A 20,497-nucleotide genomic window follows, 5' to 3' on the forward strand; every position below is an offset into this window, starting at 1 on the left:
GTCAAATATACAGTCATTTTGGTACCATGATCATTCTATTAAGTGTTGAAGTCATTTTATCATCCCTAATAATGAATGATAACATTTTTCAGTGCATGTCCTTTTACAGCGTAAAGAACTTCGTTGGACAATATTGCTGATCCTCGCTGGAAGTTTTAACAAATCCTAGCTGAGCTTCCAGCTCAAGGTGCAGCAGTATGTCCCATACGTCGCTGTCGAATGAAAATGAACTCCACAGTACAAGAAAAAAAGAAGAAAACGGCAAGTTGAGATAGACAAAAATGGTTTTCCCCTGCCTAAATGGAGAAAGTGGTTACGTTACAAAATAAGCTGGATGCCACAACCACTTGGATTACAACAAATAAAATGTGCGATGAGAGAAATTCTCAAAGGTATAGCTGACTGCTATGCGTGTGTGTGGGGTTATGTGACTGTTGGGGTGGGGGTGGAGTGGGTTGGGTCTTTGGTTAGTAAATGTTTGATCATTGATGATTATATTTGATTAATTAAAACATTTGATTGGTTATTGATACATACACACAGATAGTTATTTTTCCACAACAGGGTGGGATTTGGCTGTTTGGGACATGTGCACAGGCTGGTGATCACATATGGCAAAGATGCTGATGTAGAAGTAAATCCTTTTTGCCTTGTAGTGTGGAAAATTGTGTGTGAGGATAGCTGTCAGTTGCCAATGCACTTTTTTTTATGCATGTTAATTCTTGCATTCCAGCATTTTTGTCCTGTCTTCTATTTTTTGTACATACATAACATAATATAATAAACATTTAAATTAGGTGTGTAAGTGTAATGTTCACTGTCCATTATGACTACATTACATTACGGTCATTTAGCAGACGCTTTTATCCAAAGCGACTTACATTACATTACCACCCATTTTCAACATAAGCATGCTAGACAAGAGATGATGGCAGGCTCTTGTAGATGCGTTATGCACCAAATAACAAAATGTGGCCGAATGATTCATTATATAATGCTTATTAGGGGCAGCAGCAGTTCAGCTTCCCCACAGGGTGACACCCTTGCACTTGCATGTCTCCAACTCTGGGAAATGTGCTGGTTTTGCATGTGGGCCTCCGTAGTTTTTTGGGTTTCTTTTGCCCAACAGGGAAGAAAATTGCAATTAAACTGTACATTATTTGAAATATTTGTTAGAGCAAAGGTATCACACCAGAATCACTAAGGATTATCAAATTTTAATGCAGGCCGGGGTCAGATAGCATGAAAAGAAACATGTTAATGTTTCAACCATTGTGAGACAGGAGAGGGGGTAGGGGATTTCCACTGGAAGACAAAACAAGGTCTGGCAAATAAGGATGTAAAATATCTTTGTTTGTAGTGTTTAATGACATGAATCAAGTGGGGCAATGAATGTAACTGCAGTTGTAACAGGCTTATAACTGAATTCCCAATATGGTAGACATTATATTGAAGCTACCACACTTTCCATTCCTCCTAATTCATTTCCACATCTGTTATTTCCCTCTGCCATCTTCTGTCCATTTTACAGTCCAGTCTATGCCAATCAGCCATCACTCCCTACTGTGGCTCTCTACCTTATGTCATTGTACTCATATTACATCACATTATCTTGCAGTTTGTAGTCGTATGTGTTATGCTTTTTATTTCACATGCAAAATCATACATACATTCACACACGTCTGTAGCTGCTTACTAAGAGCAGGTAAAGCAGTGGTTCTCAAACTTTTTCTTTCGCCCCCCCCCAGGGGTCACGCCCCCCACTTTGAGAACCACTAGGTTAGGGTCTGAGGCTTTGTGTAGCAGTGATGGCCAGTATGATTAAGGGCTGGGCTTAATTTATAATTTAAAGCTACATCAGACTGGGGGCCTGCTTGGAGACTGAGGCCCTGACAGACACAATTAGAACCAGAGAAAGACTTTTAGAGAAATTTCTGGTGTATGTTTAGTTAATATAGTAAAGACTGTCATGCCTCCATTCCCAGTGTGTGAATGTATTAACCTGTGGCATCAAAAACAATAAACTTGTTATAGAAAGTTATAAAAAAAAAATGATACTCGGTCTCCCATAAGTGCCTCATTGTCGAATTGTTATCGGTATCTATATTCTTGTGAATTTGTTTAACAAGTTTAGTTCTAATATTTTACCTTGACCATACAGCTACTACTCACTTTGTTAGCTTCTACTCATTAGGTTAAAACATTCCATTTACAAAGTCACATACAACAACACAACAACACAGAGCAATGGGCTGCTGAACATTGTCAAATCTATACTGTCATCCGCAGACTTAATAGTCCTTAAATTAACCTGCAGTGTTAACGCTTATCAGGTTCTAATTTTCTAAGACAAAGCTCTCAAGCATGTATTTAACAATTTGGCTTGTTAACATAACAAATCTCCAGTGAAACATATGGAACATATAGGTCAGACAGTTCTTCTCATTCAACAGGGCAACCTATTCAGACATTACAAGCACTATTGAAAATGCTTTCTATGGGAGAAAAATGACTTTCTAAACACTGGGGTTACCCAGTAACCTCTGCATTCTATAGGCCTCAATAGAAATGTGCTAAATAAGGGCTTTTCTCTGAGGGACAATTGGTTCTTTACATAGGTCAGGTATAAAAGGACAGGTTTGAAACAGGTAGGTAGGCAGCACAGGAGCAAGACATCAGTCAACATGAGCAACACTGGCATGAACATGATGGGCAAGGTGCTTTAAAAATAAGAATCAGAAAAACATGACATCAATATTGTCATCCCAGTCTTTTATCTAAACATGTGTAACTATTATACTTCTTTTTTTCAGATCACCTTCTACGAGGAGAAGAACTTCCAGGGTCGCTCCTATGAGTGCATGAGCGACTGCTCTGACATGTCCTCCTACCTGAACAGGTGCCACTCCTGCAGGGTGGAGAGTGGCTGCTTCATGGTGTACGACCGCTCCAACTACATGGGAAACCAGTATTTCATGAGGAGGGGCGAGTATGCCGACTACATGAGCATGATGGGAATGAGAGACTGCATCAAGTCCTGCCGCATGATCCCCATGGTAAGCACTCTAGGACTTCACAGATGCTTAAAAGCAACTCCAGACCTGTAAAAACTTGTGTTTCATTTTGAATGTGTTGAATGTTACAGCACAGAGGATCCTACAGGATGAAGATCTATGAGAGGGAGAATTTCGGAGGTCAGATGCATGAGATGATGGACGACTGTGACAACACCATGGACCGCTACCGCATGTCTAACTGCATGTCCTGTAATGTGATGGAGGGTCACTGGCTGATGTATGAGCAGCCCAACTACAGAGGCAGGATGATGTACATGAGGCCCGGAGAGTACAGGAACTTCCAGAACTTTGGCATGAGTGGCACAAGGTTCATGAGCATGAGGCGCATCATGGACTCTTGCAACTAAATGTTAATGAAATATAAAGTAAAATCGTGAATTCTGCTGAATAAAAAAATCCCTTCAATTATTTTTGTTTGTTTGAATTAACACAAAGTTGTACAACAAGGAAAAGCAGCTAGTCTATCACAAGACAACACATTATACACAGTATACGCAGACGAAACCATTAGAGTCAGAGTCACACATATACACAATGTCACCTAATACGAGTTTTTGGAAGACACTGGAGCCCTAGAGGACATCCACACATAAAGACGTAAACCAGATTCAATCCAAGCAAGCACAGATGAAGGAACAATCCACTGACTTACTTATTATATTATTTCTCTGCTATTAAAACATTCATTAACATGCTCAGCAGTTTTGTCATGCTGTTGTAGTTTGTTGGCGAAATGAAAAAGAAAAGGGTAATCAATTAAATGATTTAAAAAGAATAATACATTTCGAAAGACTATTGAAATAATGTCTCACACTTACCTGGAGCCATGACATGAAAAACTCAATATCCCAATCAATTTAAAGGTACATACCCACAAAATTATGAACACGGCAGTATAGGAAATTGGCAAATACCAACAATAAACAATAGAAAACATGAAAACTTATTTGTTCCCATTTGATTAATTCATTAATCAATTTGATGATTTCAATTTATTATTAAGATCGTCAAAATTTATGGTGAATCCTTGAGGCTTCGATCAATTATCCACTATCTTTTCTCCTTTTAATGAGGAGTGGTTCCCCAAGAACATTAATTTTGTTAAAGTTATTATTATTACTATTTTTGAATTATTTGATAGCAATATTTGATAAAAGTGACACTGATAATCTCCAAATCCAACATATTGCTTTTAAAATTCAAGTAAAAGTGATGGAGTGCATTCTGCAATTAGCAATCCAACAACAAAAATAAATGGGACAATGTAATATTCAAATAACTTTCAGAAGGAATAATTGTGCAACCTCAAGTTTAGCAGCCCACCACAAAATCATCTTACAGTACATTTTCTGCAATTTGAGTAACACAAGAATAACTGAAACTTGCAATCTGAGTGATATCTCCATTACAACACCCAAGCACATAGCCACACACTCTCTCCCCCTCCCTCTTCCTTTCTCCCCTTCTCTCTCTTTTAGGCCACAGGTCTCTGTGTGTCCTGAGTAAGAGCATAGATCAGCATTCAGCTCACTCATGCATGGCTGTTAAAGTCAACAAAAAATATAAAATGCATGAATAATAACGCAGGATATGACGTTACGTTAGCAGCGGTGCAGTTATTACTTTAAACATGCACAGTACAAATCAAATTCAAGTGCCTACAAACAGAAACACCTTCCACATGTTGATAATCCTAATATATCATGTTTCATGGGCAGGGATACAAAGGTTGTTAAAACAATACAGGACTGCTGATCGGTCTGACGGGGGGCGCTCTGGACGCTCATTCTCCTGCAGCCGCAGAGACGTATCGCCTCATTTATTTCCCTGGAACGGTACTTATTCATATCGCTCCTTTTCCGGTCCCGCGCCCCCCGCTGGAGTAGCTTTGCGCCCACCAGGGGTCGCGCCCCCCACTTTGAGAACTACTGATCTATAGTAAAATGCAAAAAAAAATAAAAACTGATAGTGATGTGAAATAATACTTTATTGTGGTTTCAAGTGGAACAAGTATTAATATCTTACATAGCTGAATGGTTTATATCTATTGCAGTAGTTACATTAGACTATCCTATGTGGTTGTTGTTTCAAATTCTACAAACCATAGTCATATAAATGGCCCACTGAGCTGTTCATGTTCCTTACATTGTGTTGCACATACAGCCATGTGTAATGATAAATTCAGTACAATTTAGCTATTAAGTCAAATTAGCAGAAAAGAAAATGTCAGATTGTTTTATTCTATTATGTTTACAATACATTTTCAATTACCTTCCACATATAACAGGCTATTGATTAATATTGGCTATTAAATACACTAAGAAAATGACCTACAGTAAGCATGTATAGCTTTGGAGGCTCTTGTAGAGTTTCTGAGTGCACTGAGCTCCTCTCTCCTCCTTCCCTCTCTAATTATGCATATCCATGTATTGCATTACCACTGCATTCCACTAACTCTACTTCTTCCCCAGAGTTTTTCTGTGTTCTCTCGTCTCACAGGTTGTTGTGGAAGCCTGTCCTGTAGAAATGAAGACCCTGTCCTGCTATTGGTATTAACTTTCTCTCTCTGCTCTCTCAATCTCTCTAAACAACAACCGGTCAAGGCAGATGGCCGCCCACCTAGAGCCCGGTTCTGAGGTTTCCCCGTTAAAGGAGAGTTTTTCCTTGCAGCTATACTTGCTCATGTGGGAATGTTGGGCTTCTTTAGATGCTCTGTTTGTTAAGTGCCTCGAGATTACAATTGTTGTAATTTGGTGCTAATAAATAAAGTTGAATTGAACTGAAATCATTTTGAGACCTGTTTGGAGTATGCTCCAGCCTGTGTTTGGGTGGTATTGATGCCGTTGGACTTCTGGAGGGACCAGCAACACTTCCTCTACTCAGCTCTGCCCTGGATGCTGATTGGGTGATGGTGTGGATGCTGTTGCCACGACGAACAGAAGACTGAAACTTGCCCTTGTGTTGTGGCGATGGAGTGTGGATGGAGGCCTCACAGCTGGTGATGTCACTTTCCTGTTGATTGTCTGGCTTATTGTCTGCTGCTGCCTCAGGAGCCTGTAGCTTCACTGAGAGGGGGTTGAAGGTCACCTAGGCCAAACATTACAGGAAACTACAAAGCATTCAGAGGGCTTGATTATCAGAGCTTGAGCTTAAAACAGATTGAGGCTGACCTAACACTGTAAATCAAGAGTGCTTGAGGGACCATGTTTTCAATCTGAACCCAACTGTAGCCAAACATATCCATTTTCCCAAACCTATAGTCAACCACAGAAGACTCAACCTCCTTACGACGCTGTTTAGTTATACTTTCCCACCATACATCAGTAAAAACCCTCGAATCCTGAGTAAAGTCATTTACTCCAATCAATTGCTCCCATTTTACTGCTTGTGCAATGTGTGGGCTGCTGTGCTGTCGTATCCTGACAAACCCCGAACTGTATCTCTGAAATTATTTCCAAATTAGACAGAGACGGTGACAGGATCGTTTACCACAGTGTCACAAACTGAGAGACATATACCTGCAGCCAACTGGAAGACTTTCTTCTTATCGTCAGTTCGCTCCTGAAGGGATTTAAGGAAAATACCAGATTCAGACATTGTCAAACTAAAATACAACAATTAATAATGGTTCATCAAGGCCTGCCTTTATGAAATGTGATACAAAATTTGCTTTAACAACAACATCTGTATTATGAAAGTCATGTACAGATATTTTTTGTGCCTAATTGATCAAATATCGGACTGGATCTAATTCAGGCCTCAATATGACACAGAACAACTGAAATATTATTTCTTATTGGATTTGGGCCACTTCCAGATGTGGTCATAATTCTGGTTGTGCATAGGTGGATTATGAGTCAAAGCACCAGAGAGAAAGTGATTGCATTGATCGGTGATCTCTAAACACTGGGGTTACCCAGTAACCTCTGCATTCTATAGGCCTCAATAGTCATTTGCTAAATAAGGCTTTTCTCAGAGGGACAATTGGCTCTTTACATAGGTCAGGTATAAAAGGACAGGTTTGAAACAGGTAGGTAGGCAGCACAGGAGCAAGACATCAGTCAACATGAGCAACACTGGCATGAACATGATGGGCAAGGTGCTTTTAAAATAAGAATCAGAAAAACATGACATCAATATTGTCATCCCAGTCTTTTGTCTAAACATGTGTAACTATTATAATTCTTTTTTTTTCAGATCACTTTCTACGAGGAGAAGAACTTCCAGGGTCGCTCCTATGAGTGCATGAGCGACTGCTCTGACATGTCCTCCTACCTGAACAGGTGCCACTCCTGCAGGGTGGAGAGTGGCTGCTTCATGGTGTACGACCGCTCCAACTACATGGGAAACCAGTATTTCATGAGGAGGGGAGAGTATGCCGACTACATGAGCATGATGGGAATGAGAGACTGCATCAAGTCCTGCCGCATGATCCCCATGGTAAGCACTGTAGGACTTCACAGATGCTTAAAAGCAACTCCAGACCTGTAAAAACTTGTGTTTCATTTTGAATGTGTTGAATGTTACAGCACAGAGGATCCTACAGGATGAAGATCTATGAGAGGGAGAATTTTGGAGGTCAGATGCATGAGATGATGGACGACTGTGACAACACCATGGACCGCTACCGCATGTCTAACTGCATGTCCTGTAATGTGATGGAGGGTCACTGGCTGATGTATGAGCAGCCCAACTACAGAGGCAGGATGATGTACATGAGGCCCGGAGAGTACAGGAACTTCCAGAACTTTGGCATGAGTGGCACAAGGTTCATGAGCATGAGGCGCATCATGGACTCTTGCAACTAAATGTTAATGAAATATTCAGTACAATCGTGAATTCAGCTGAATAAAAAAATCCCTTCAATCATTTTTGTTTGTTTGAATTAACACAAAGTTGTACAACAAGGAAAAGCAGCTAGGCTATCACAAGGCAACACATTATACACAGTATACGCAGACGAAACCATTAGAGTCAGACTCACACGTATACACAATGTCACCTAATACGAGTTTTTGGAAGACACTGGAGCCCCTAGAGGACATCCACACATTAAGACGTAAACCAGATTCAAACCAAGGAAAGCACAGATGAAGGAACAATCCACTGACTTACTTATTATTAAATGTCTCTGCTATTAAAACATACATTAACATGCTCAGCCGTTTTGTCATGCTGTTGTAGTTTGTTGGCGAAATGAAAAAGAAAAGGGTAATCAATTAAATGATTTAAAAAGAACAATACATTTCGAAAGATTATTGAAATAATGTCTCACACTTACCTGGAGCCATGACATGAAAAACTCAATATCCCGACAAATTTAAAGGTACATACCCACAAAATTATGAACACGGCAGTATAGGAAATTGGCAAATACCAACAATACACAATAGAAAACATGAAAATGTATTTGTTCCCATTTGATTAATTCATTAATCAATTTGATTTCAATTTATTATTGAGATCGTCAGAATTTATGGTGAATCCTTGAGGCTTCGATCAATTATCCACTATCTTTTCTCCTTTTAATGAGGAGTGGTTCCCCAAGAACATTAATTTTATTAAAGTTATTATTATTACTATTTTTGAATTATTTGATAGCAATATTTGATAAAAGTGACACTGATAATCTCCAAATCCAACATATTGCTTTTAAAATTTAAGTAAAAGTGATGGAGTGCATTCTGCAATTAGCAATCCAACAACAAAAATAAATGGGACAATGTAATATTCAAATAACTTTCAGAAGGAATAATTGTGCAACCTCAAGTTTAGCAGCCCACCATAAAATCATCTTACAGTACATTTTCTGCAATTTGAGTAACACAAGAATAACTGAGACTTGCAATCTGAATGATATCTCCATTACAACACCCTCCCTCTTCCTTTCTCCCCTTCTCTCTCTTGTAGGCCACAGGTCTCTGTGTGTCCTGAGTAAGAACATAGATCAGCATTCAGTTCACTCATGCATGGCTGTTAAAGTCAACAAAAAATATAAAATGCATGAATAATAACGCAGGATGTAACTTTACGTTAGCAGTTATTACTTTAAACATGCACAGTACAGATCAAATTCAAGTGCCTACAAACAGAAACACCTTCCACATGTTGATAATAATAAGGGAGACAGTAGTCGAGTGGGTAGAGCTTCCGCTTAATAACCGGAGGGTTGCCGGTTCGAGTCCCTGCCGGAGTGCCCCTGAGCAAGGCACCGAACCCTCAATTGCTCCCCCCTCTGCGAAGGGTGGTAATATAATGTAATGTAAGTCGCTTTGGATAAAAGCGTCTGCCAAATGATCGTAATGTAATGTAATAATCCTAATATATCATGTTTCATGGGCGGGGATACAAAGGTTGTTAAAACAATACAGGACTGCTGATCGGTCTGACGGGGGGCGCTCTGGACGCTCATTCTCCTGCAGCCACATAGACGTATCGCCTCATCTATTTCCCTGGAACGCTACTTATTCATATCGCTTCTTTTCCGGTCCCGCGCCCCCCGCTGGAGTAGCTCTGCGCCCCCCAGGGGTCGCGCCCCCCACTTTGAGAATCACTGATCTATAGTAACAATGCCAAAAAAATATAATTTGATAGTGATGTGAAATAATACTTTATTGTGGTTTCAAGTGGAACAAGTATTAATATCTTAAATAGCTGATTGGTTTATATCTATTGCAGTAGTTACATTAGCCCTCGTAATGTCCCCAGGGTCAAATTGACCCCAAGGACAATACAATACTAAAAAGTTGATTAAATGTGTTTTCTTTCATCAAATGGTCTGACGTTTATAGGGGTTGTTTGATACTATGCTCTCCATGATTAGAAGAAATTTAAAGTCATTTGATTGAATTTTGGGTGTTAATTGAATTTTTAACTCCTTTGCTCCTGGGGTCAAAATGGTGCCAAATCACAAAGTGATGTAATGGGGCAAAAAGTCACACCCTACTGCTCTCCAACACATCTGTTATCTTGGATGTTTGATGTGGGTGGTCAAGCAATGGTTATTTAAAAATGGCACAACAACAGGAGGTATGGGCAGCATGCAATGCCAAGCCCAAAAACGTGCATTTTTTTGGGTGTGGCAGAAGCCCAAATCCCTGCCTTACTTTACCTACTTTCATGTAAACAAGCTCTATTGCCCCTAAATTCTAACATTAAGGGATTTTTTTGCGGTAATGGGTTGGACTGGAGTTAGACTAAAGGTGTAACACAAAATTAATTGGAAATTTATACTTTATGCTTCAAATTACAGTCAAACCATTTTGTTGTCAATTTGACCGCAGAGGGCCTTAGGTGCATGTAACACGGGAGGACATTACGAGGGTTAAACTATCCTATGTGGTTGTTGTTTCAAATTCTACAAACCATAGTCATATAAATGGCACACTGAGCTGTTCGTGTTCCTTACGTTGTGTTGCACATACAGCCATGTGTAATGATAAATTCAGTACAATTGAGCTATTTAGTAAAATTAGCTGAAAAGAAAATGTCAGATTGTTTTATTCTATTATGTTTACAATACATTTTCAATTACCTTCCACTTATTACATTCTATTAATTAATATTGGCTATTAAATACACTAAGAAAATGACCTACAGCAAGCATGTATAGCATTGGAGGCTCTTGTAGAGTTCTGAGTGCACTGAGCTCCACTCTCCTCCTTCCCTCTCTAATTATGCATATTCATGTATTGCATTACCACTGCATTCCACTAACTCTACTTCTTCCTCAGCCTTTTTCTGTGTTCTCTCGTCTCACAGGTTGTTGTGGAAGCCTGTCCTGTAGAAATGAAGACCCTGTCCTGCTATTGGTATTAACTTTCTCTATCTGCTCTCTCAATCTCTCTAAACAACAACCGGTCAAGGCAGATGGCCGCCCACCTAGAGCCCGGTTCAGAGGTTTGTTTTGTGCATAATTGATCAAATATCAGACTGGATCAGATTCAGGCCACAATATGACACAGAACTACTGAAATATTATTTCTTATTGGATTTGGGCCACTTCCAGATGTGGTCATAGTTCTGATTGTGCATAGGTGGATTATGAGTCAAAGCATCAGAGAGAAAGTGATTGCATTGATCTCTAAACACTGGGGTTACCCAGTAACCTCTGCATTCTATAGGCCTCAATAGTCATGTGCTAAATAAGGGCTTTTTTCAGAGGGACAATTGGCTCTTTACAATGGTCAGGTATAAAAGGACAGGTTTGAAACAGGTAGGTAGGCAGCACAGGAGCAAGACATCAGTCAACATGAGCAACACTGGCATGAACATGATGGGCAAGGTGCTTCTAAAATAAGAATCAGAAAAACATGACATCAATATTGTCATCCCAGTCTTTTATCTAAACATGTGTAACTATTATACTTCTTTTTTTCAGATCACCTTCTACGAGGAGAAGAACTTCCAGGGTCGCTCCTATGAGTGCATGAGCGACTGCTCTGACATGTCCTCCTACCTGAACAGGTGCCACTCCTGCAGGGTGGAGAGTGGCTGCTTCATGGTGTACGACCGCTCCAACTACATGGGAAACCAGTATTTCATGAGGAGGGGAGAGTATGCCGACTACATGAGCATGATGGGAATGAGAGACTGCATCAAGTCCTGCCGCATGATCCCCATGGTAAGCACTGTAGGACTTCACAGATGCTTAAAAGCAACTCCAGACCTGTAAAAACTTGTGTTTCATTTTGAATGTGTTGAATGTTACAGCACAGAGGATCCTACAGGATGAAGATCTATGAGAGGGAGAATTTTGGAGGTCAGATGCATGAGATGATGGACGACTGTGACAACACCATGGACCGCTACCGCATGTCTAACTGCATGTCCTGCAATGTGATGGAGGGTCACTGGCTGATGTATGAGCAGCCCAACTACAGAGGCAGGATGATGTACATGAGGCCCGGAGAGTACAGGAACTTCCAGAACTTTGGCATGAGTGGCACAAGGTTCATGAGCATGAGGCGCATCATGGACTCTTGCTACTAAATGTTAATGAAATATTCAGTAAAATCGTGAATTCTGCTAAATAAAAAAATCCCTTCAATCATTTTTGTTTGTTTGAATTAACACAAAGTTCTACAACAAGGAAAAGCAGCTAGTCTATAACAAGGCAACACATTATACACAGTATACGCAGACAAAACCATTAGAGTCAGAGTCACACGTATACACAATGTCACCTAATACGAGTTTTTGGAAGACACTGGAGCCCCTAGAGGACATCCACACATAAAGACGTAAACCAGATTCAAACCAAGGAAAGCACAGATGAAGGAACAATCCACTGACTTACTTATTATATAATTTCTCTGCTATTAAAACATTCATTAACATGCTCAGCAGTTTTGTCATGCTGTTGTAGTTTGTTGGCGAAATGAAAAAGAAAAGGGTTATCAATTAAATGATTTAAAAAGAATAATATATTTTAAAAGACTATTGAAATAATGTCTCACACTTACCTGGAGCCATGACATGAAAAACTCAATATCCCAATCAATTTAAAGGTACATACCCACAAAATTATGAACACGGCAGTATAGGAAATTGGCAAATACCAACAATACACAATAGAAAACATGAAAACGTGTTTGTTTCCATTTTATTTATCAATTAATCAATTTGATGATTTTAATTGATAATTAAGATCGTCAAAATGTATGGTGAATCCTTGAGGCTTCGATCAATTATCCACTATCTTTTCTCCATTTAATAAAGAGTGGTTCCCCAAGAAGAAGAATTTTATTAGAGTTATTATTATTATTATTATTATTTTATTTGATAGCAATATTTGATAAAAGTGATATTACCTACACTGATAATCTCCAAATCCAACATATTGCTTTTTCAATTCAAGTAAAGGTGATGGAGTGCATTCTACAATTAGCAATCTAACAACAAAAATAAATGGGACAATGTAATATTCAAATAACTTTCAGAAGGAATAATTGTGCAACCTCAAGTTTAGCAGCCCACCAAAAAATCATCTTACAGTAAAATTTCTCCAATTTGAGTAACACAAGAATAACTGTAACTTTCAATCTGAATGATATCTCCATTACAACACCCAAGCACAAAGCCACACACTCTCTCCCCCTCCCTCTTCCTTTCACCTGTTCTCTCTCTTTTAGGCCACAGGTCTCTGTGTGTCCTGAGTAAGAACATAGATCGGCATTCAGCTCACTCATGCATGGCTGTTAAAGTCAACAGAAAATATAAAATACATGAATAATAACGCATGATGTGACGTAACGTTAGCAGCGGTACAGAAATGACTTTAAACATGCATAGTTACAAAATAAAATTCAAGTGCCTACAAACAGAAACACCTTCCACGTGTTAATAATCCTTATATATCATGTTTCATGGGCAGGGATACAAAGGTTGTTAAAACAATACGGGACTGCTGATCGGTCTGACGGGGGGCGCTCTGGACGCTCTTTCTCCTGCAGTCGCAGAGACGTACGCCTCATTTATTTCCCTGGAACGGTACTTATTCATATCGCTCCTTTTCCGGTCCCGCGCCCCCGCTGGAGTAGCTCTGCGCCCCTCCTAGGGGTCACGCCCCCCACTTTGAGAACCACTGATCTATAGTAACAATGCCAAAAAAATATAATTTGATAGTGATGTGAAATAATACTTTATTGTGGTTTCAAGTGGAACAAGTATTAATATCTTACATAGCTGAATGGTTTATATCTAATGCAGTAGTTACATTAGACTATCCTATGTGGTTGTTGTTTCATACTACAAACCATAGTCATATAAATGGCCCACTGAGCTGTTCATGTTACTTACATTGTGTTGCGCATACAGCCATGTGTATTGATAAATTCAGTACAATTTAGCTATTAAGTCAAATTAGCAGAAAAGAAAATGTCGGATTGTTTTATTCTATTATGTTTACAATACATTTTCAATTATGTAGTATTACATTCTATTAATTAATATTGGCTATTTAATACACTAGAAAATGACCTACAGCAAGCATGTATAGCTTTGGAGGCTCTTGTAGAGTTTCTGAGTCCACTGAGCTCCTCTCTCCTCCTTCCCTCTCTATTTATGCATATCCATGTATTGCATTACCACTGCATTCCACTAACTCTACTTCTTCCCCAGACTTTTTCTGTGTTCTCCCTTCTCACAGGTTGTTGTGGAAGCCTGTCCTGTAGAAATGAAGACCCTGTCCTGCTATTGGTATTAACTTTCTCTCTCTGCTCTCTCAATCTCTCTAAACCACAAACGGTCAAGGCAGATGGCTGCCCACCTAGAGCCCGGTTCAGAGGTTTTTTTTGAGCATAATTGATCAAATATCGGACTGGATCAGATTCAGGCCTCAATATGACACAGAACTACTGAAATATTATTTCTTATTGGATTTGGGCCACTTCCAGATGTGGTCAAAGTTCTGGTTGTGCATAGGTGGATTATGAGTCAAAGCACCAGAGAGAAAGTGATTGCATTGATCTCTAAACACTGGGGTTACCCAGTAACCTCTGCATTCTATAGGCCTCAATAGTCATGTGCTAAATAAGGGCTTTTCTCAGAGGGACAATTGGCTCTTTACAATGGTCAGGTATAAAAGGACAGGTTTGAAACAGGTAGGTAGGCAGCACAGGAGCAAGACATCAGTCAACATGAGCAACACTGGCATGAACATGATGGGCAAGGTGCTTCTAAAATAAGAATCAGAAAAACATGACATCAATATTGTCATCCCAGTCTTTTGTCTAAACATGTGTAACTATTATACTTCTTTTTTTCAGATCACCTTCTACGAGGAGAAGAACTTCCAGGGTCGCTCCTATGAGTGCATGAGCGACTGCTCTGACATGTCCTCCTACCTGAACAGGTGCCACTCCTGCAGGGTGGAGAGTGGCTGCTTCATGGTGTACGACCGCTCCAACTACATGGGAAACCAGTATTTCATGAGGAGGGGAGAGTATGCCGACTACATGAGCATGATGGGAATGAGAGACTGCATCAAGTCCTGCCGCATGATCCCCATGGTAAGCACTGTAGGACTTCACAGATGCTTAAAAGCAACTCCAGACCTGTAAAAACTTGTGTTTCATTTTGAATGTGTTGAATGTTACAGCACAGAGGATCCTACAGGATGAAGATCTATGAGAGGGAGAATTTTGGAGGTCAGATGCATGAGATGATGGACGACTGTGACAACACCATGGACCGCTACCGCATGTCTAACTGCATGTCCTGTAATGTGATGGAGGGTCACTGGCTGATGTATGAGCAGCCCAACTACAGAGGCAGGATGATGTACATGAGGCCCGGAGAGTACAGGAACTTCCAGAACTTTGGCATGAGTGGCACAAGGTTCATGAGCATGAGGCGCATCATGGACTCTTGCTACTAAATGTTAATGAAATATTCAGTAAAATCGTGAATTCTGCTGAATAAAAAAATCCCTTCAATCATTTTTGTCTGTTTGAATTAACAAAAAGTTGTAAAACAAGGAAAAGCAGCTAGTCTATAACAAGGCAACACATTATACACAGTATACGCAGACGAAACCATTAAAGTCAGAGTCACACGTATACACAATGTCACCTAATACGAGTTTTTGGAAGACACTGGAGCCCCTAGAGGACATCCACACAAAACGTAAACCAGATTCAAACTAAGGAAAGCACAGATGAAGGAACAATCCGCTGACTTACTTATTATATAATGTCTCTGCTATTAAAACATTCATTAACATGCTCAGCAGTTTTGTCATGCTGTTGTAGTTTGTTGGCGAATTGAAAAATAAAAGGGTAATCAATTAAATTATTTAAAATGAAAAATACATTTCGAAAGACTATTGAAATAATGTCTCACACTTAGCTGGAGCCATGACATGAAAAACTCAATATCCCAATCAATTTAAAGGTACATACCCACAAAATTATGAACGCGGCAGTATAGGAAATTGGCAAATACCAACAATACACAATAAAAAACATGAAAACGTATTTGTTTCCATTTGATTAATTAATGAATCAATTTGATGATTTTAATTGATAATTAAAATAGTCAATATTTATGGTGAATCCTTGAGGCTTCGATCAATTATCCACTATCTTTTCTCCTTTTAATGAAGAGTGGTTCCCCAAGAACATTAATTTTATTAAAGTTATTATTATTATTATTATTTTATTTGATAGCAATATTTGATAAGGTGATATTACCTACACTGATAATCTCCAAATCCAACATGTGATGGAGTGCATTCTGCAATTAGCAATCCAACAACAAAAATAAATGGGTCAATGTAATATTCAAATCCTTTTCAGAAGGAATAATTGTGCAACCTCAAGTTTAGCAGCCCACCATAAAATCATCTTGCAGTAAAACTTCTGCAATTTGAGTAACACAAGAATAACTGTAACTTGCAATCTGAGTGATATCTCCATTACAACACCCAAGCACAAAGCCACACACTCTCTCCCCCTCCCTCTTCCTTTCACCCCTTCTCTCTCTTTTAGGCCACAGGTCTCTGTGTGTCCTGAGTAAGAACATAGATCGGCATTCAGCTCACTCATGCATGGCTGTTAAAGTCAACAGAAAATATAAAATGCATGAATAATAACGCATGATGTGACGTTACGTTAGCAGCGTTCCAGAAATTACTTTAAACATGCACAGTTACAAAATCAAATTCAAGTGCCTACAAACAGAAACACGTTCGACATGTTGATAATCCTAATATATCATGTTTCATGGGCGGGGATACAAAGGTTGTTAAAACAATACAGGACTGCTGATCGGTCTGATGGTGGGGGGGGCTCTGGACGCTCATTCTCCTACAGCAGAGACGTACGCCTCATTCTTTTTCCTGGAACGCTACTTATTCATATCGCTTCTTTTCCAGTCCCGTGCCCCCCACTGGAGTAGCTCTGCGCCACCCCAGGGGTCGCGCCCCTCACTTTGAGAACCACTGATGTATAGTAACAATGCCAAAAAAATATAATTTGATAGTGATGTGAAATAATACTTTATTGTGGTTTTAAGTGGAACAAGTATTAATATCTTACATAGCTGAATGGTTTATATCTAATGCAGTAGTTACATTAGACTATCCTATGTGGTTGTTGTTTCAAATGCTACAAACCATAGTCATATCAATGGCACACTGAGCTGTTCATGTTACTTACATTGTGTTGCACATACAGCCATGTGTAATGATAAATTCAGTACAATTGAGCTATTTAGTCAAATTAGCAGAAAAGAAAATTTCAGATTGTTTTATTCTATTATGTTTACAATACATTTTCAATTACCTTCCACTTATTTCAGTTTATTAATTAATATTGGCTATTAAATACACTAAGAAAATGACCTACAGCAAGCATGTATAGCATTGGAGGCTCTTGTAGAGTTTCTGAGTGCACTTAGCTCCACTCTCCTCCTTCCCTCTCTATTTATGCATATTCATGTATTGCTTTACCACTGCATTCCACTAACTCTACTTCTTCCCCAGACTTTTTCTGTGTTCTCTCATCTCACAGGTTGTTGTGGAAGCCTGTCCTGTAGAAATGAAGACCCTGTCCTGCTATTGGTATTAACTTTCTCTCTCTGCTCTCTCAATCTCTCTAAACAACAACCGGTCAAGGCAGATGGCCGCCCACCTAGAGCCCGGTTCTGAGGTTTCCCCATTAAAGGAGAGTTTTTCCTTGCAGCTATACTTGCTCATGTGGGAATGTTGGGATTCTTTAGATGCTCTGTTTGTTAAGTGCCTCGAGATTACAATTGTTGTAATTTGGTGCTAATAAATGAAGTTGAATTGAACTGAAATCATTTTGAGACCTGTTTGGAGTATGCTCCAGCCTGTGTTTGGATGGAATTGATGACGTTGGACTTCTGGAGGGACTAGCAACACTTCCTCTTCTCAGCTCTGGCCTGGATGCTGATTGGGTGATGGGGTAGATGCTGTTGCCACGACAAACAGAAGACTGAAACTTGCCCTTGTGACGTGCGATGGAGTGTGGATGGAGGCCTCACAGCTGGTGATGTCACTTTCCTGTTGATTTTCTGGCTTATTGTCTGCTGCTGCCTCAGGAGCCTGTAGCTTCGCTGAGAGGGGGTTGAAGATCACCAAGGCCAAACATTACAGAAAACTACAAAGCATTCAGAGGGCTTGATTATCAGAGCTTCTGTTTAAAACAGATTGAGGCTGACCTAACACTGTAAATCAAGAGTGCTTGAGGGACCATGTTTTCAATCTGAACCCAACTGTAGCCAAACATATCCATTTTCCCAAACCTATAGTCAACCACAGAAAACTCAACCTCCTTACGACGCTGTTTAGTTATACTTTCCCACCATACATCAGTAAAAACCCTCGAATCCTGAGTAAAGTCATTTACTCCAATCAATTGCTCCCATTTTACTGCTTGTGCAATGTGTGGGCTGCTGTGCTGTCCTATCCTGACAAACCCCGAACTGTATCTCTGAAATTATTTCCAAATTAGACAGAGTCTGTGACAGGATTGTTTACCACAGTGTCACAAACTGAGAGACATATACCTGCAGCGAACTGGAAGACTTTCTTCTTATCGTTAGTTCGCTCCTGAAGGGATTTAAGGAAAATTCCAGCATCAGACATTGTCAAACTAAAATACAACAATTAATAATGGTTCAATAGGCCTGGCTTTATGAAATGTGATAGAAAATTTGCTTTAACAACAACATCTGTATTATGAAAGTCATGTACAGATATTTTTTGTGCCTAATTGATCAAATATCGGACTGGATCTAATTCAGGCCTCAATATGACACAGAACAACTGAAATATTATTTCTTATTGGATTTGGGCCACTTCCAGATGTGGTCAAAGTTCTGGTTGTGCATAGGTGGATTATGAGTCAAAGCACCAGAGAGAAAGTGATTGCATTGATCGGTGATCTCTAAACACTGGGGTTACCCAGTAACCTCTGCATTCTATAGGCCTCAATCGTCATTTGCTAAATAAGGGCTTTTCTCAAAGGGACAATTGGCTCTTTACATAGGTCAGGTATAAAAGGACAGGTTTGAAACAGGTAGGTAGGCAGCACAGGAGCAAGACATCAGTCAACATGAGCAACACTGGCATGAACATGATGGGCAAGGTGCTTCTAAAATAAGAATCAGAAAAACATGACACCAATGTTGTCATCCCAGTCTTTTATCTAAACATGTGTAACTATTATACTTCCTTTTTTCAGATCACCTTCTACGAGGAGAAGAACTTCCAGGGTCGCTCCTATGAGTGCATGAGCGACTGCTCTGACATGTCCTCCTACCTGAACAGGTGCCACTCCTGCAGGGTGGAGAGTGGCTGCTTCATGGTGTACGACCGCACCAACTACATGGGAAACCAGTATTTCATGAGGAGGGGAGAGTATGCCGACTACATGAGCATGATGGGAATGAGAGACTGCATCAGGTCCTGCCGCATGATCCCCATGGTAAGCACTCTAGGACTTCACAGATGCTTAAAAGCAACTCCAGACCTGTAAAAATTTGTGTTTCATTTTGAATGTGTTGAATGTTACAGCACAGAGGATCCTACAGGATGAAGATCTATGAGAGGGAGAATTTTGGAGGTCAGATGCATGAGATGATGGACGACTGTGACAACACCATGGACCGCTACCGCATGTCTAACTGCATGTCCTGCAATGTGATGGAGGGTCACTGGCTGATGTATGAGCAGCCCAACTACAGAGGCAGGATGATGTACATGAGGCCCGGAGAGTACAGGAACTTCCAGAACTTTGGCATGAGTGGCACGAGGTTCATGAGCATGAGGCGCATCATGGACTCTTGCAACTAAATGTTAATGAAATATAAAGTAAAATCGTGAATTCTGCTGAATAAAAAAATCCCTTCAATCATTTATGTCTGTTTGAATTAACAAAAAGTTGTACAACGAGGAAAAGCAGCTAGTCTTTCACAAGGCAACACATTATACACAGTATACACATACAAAACCATTAGAGTCAGAGTCACACGTATACACAATGTCACCTAATACAAGTTTTTGGAAGACACTGGAGCCCCTAGAGCAGTGGTTCTCAAACTTTTTACATAGGGTACCTCCTCAGAAAATATTTGGCTCTCCAAGTACCACCACTATGGTCAATGTTAAAATACAGGAGCGTAGGCCTACCCTATTCAGCTGCTATGCAAATAACACACAGGAAGCACATTTATTCCTCATAAGAATATTACTTAATTTGACCTTTGTCAATCACAGCCACATTGTACAAATTGGTACTAGAACAACTCTCCTATATGGGGCAGGGGGCAGTCCCTCTTATACCCACAGCATGTTCAAACACACACGAACACACACACACACACACACACACACACACACACACACACACACACACAAACACACACACACACACACACACAGCATGTGAGAACAT

The 20,497-nt window shown here is 39.9% G+C and overlaps 5 protein-coding genes across 5 annotated transcripts; all 5 read left to right on the plus strand.

The window, feature by feature from the left end:
* The first annotated feature begins 2,684 nt into the window (after positions 1-2,684).
* Positions 2,685-3,424, plus strand: LOC143009349 (gamma-crystallin M2-like). Its single transcript, XM_076161449.1, has 3 exons — positions 2,685-2,717; positions 2,814-3,056; positions 3,146-3,424. Exons 1-3 carry the CDS (start codon positions 2,685-2,687, stop codon positions 3,422-3,424), a joined length of 555 nt encoding a protein of 184 aa, XP_076017564.1.
* A 3,719-nt stretch (positions 3,425-7,143) lies between these two features.
* LOC143009348 (gamma-crystallin M2-like) lies at positions 7,144-7,885 on the plus strand. The gene is made up of 3 exons (XM_076161448.1): positions 7,144-7,176; positions 7,275-7,517; positions 7,607-7,885. The coding sequence occupies exons 1-3, from the start codon at positions 7,144-7,146 to the stop codon at positions 7,883-7,885; spliced, it is 555 nt and encodes a 184-aa protein (XP_076017563.1).
* Positions 7,886-11,328: 3,443 nt separating this feature from the next.
* LOC143009355 (gamma-crystallin M2-like) lies at positions 11,329-12,068 on the plus strand. Its single transcript, XM_076161456.1, has 3 exons — positions 11,329-11,361; positions 11,458-11,700; positions 11,790-12,068. The coding sequence occupies exons 1-3, from the start codon at positions 11,329-11,331 to the stop codon at positions 12,066-12,068; spliced, it is 555 nt and encodes a 184-aa protein (XP_076017571.1).
* Positions 12,069-14,716: 2,648 nt separating this feature from the next.
* On the plus strand, positions 14,717-15,456 carry LOC143009354 (gamma-crystallin M2-like). Its single transcript, XM_076161455.1, has 3 exons — positions 14,717-14,749; positions 14,846-15,088; positions 15,178-15,456. The coding sequence occupies exons 1-3, from the start codon at positions 14,717-14,719 to the stop codon at positions 15,454-15,456; spliced, it is 555 nt and encodes a 184-aa protein (XP_076017570.1).
* A 3,700-nt stretch (positions 15,457-19,156) lies between these two features.
* LOC143009345 (gamma-crystallin M2-like) lies at positions 19,157-19,896 on the plus strand. The gene is made up of 3 exons (XM_076161444.1): positions 19,157-19,189; positions 19,286-19,528; positions 19,618-19,896. Exons 1-3 carry the CDS (start codon positions 19,157-19,159, stop codon positions 19,894-19,896), a joined length of 555 nt encoding a protein of 184 aa, XP_076017559.1.
* The last annotated feature ends 601 nt before the right edge of the window (positions 19,897-20,497 follow it).

Source organism: Genypterus blacodes, unplaced genomic scaffold, assembly GCF_046128005.1.
Source record: "Genypterus blacodes isolate CSIRO-AG114 ecotype Tasmania unplaced genomic scaffold, CSIRO-AGI_Gbla_v1 ptg000111l_1, whole genome shotgun sequence".
Taxonomy (NCBI): Eukaryota; Metazoa; Chordata; class Actinopteri; order Ophidiiformes; family Ophidiidae; genus Genypterus; species Genypterus blacodes.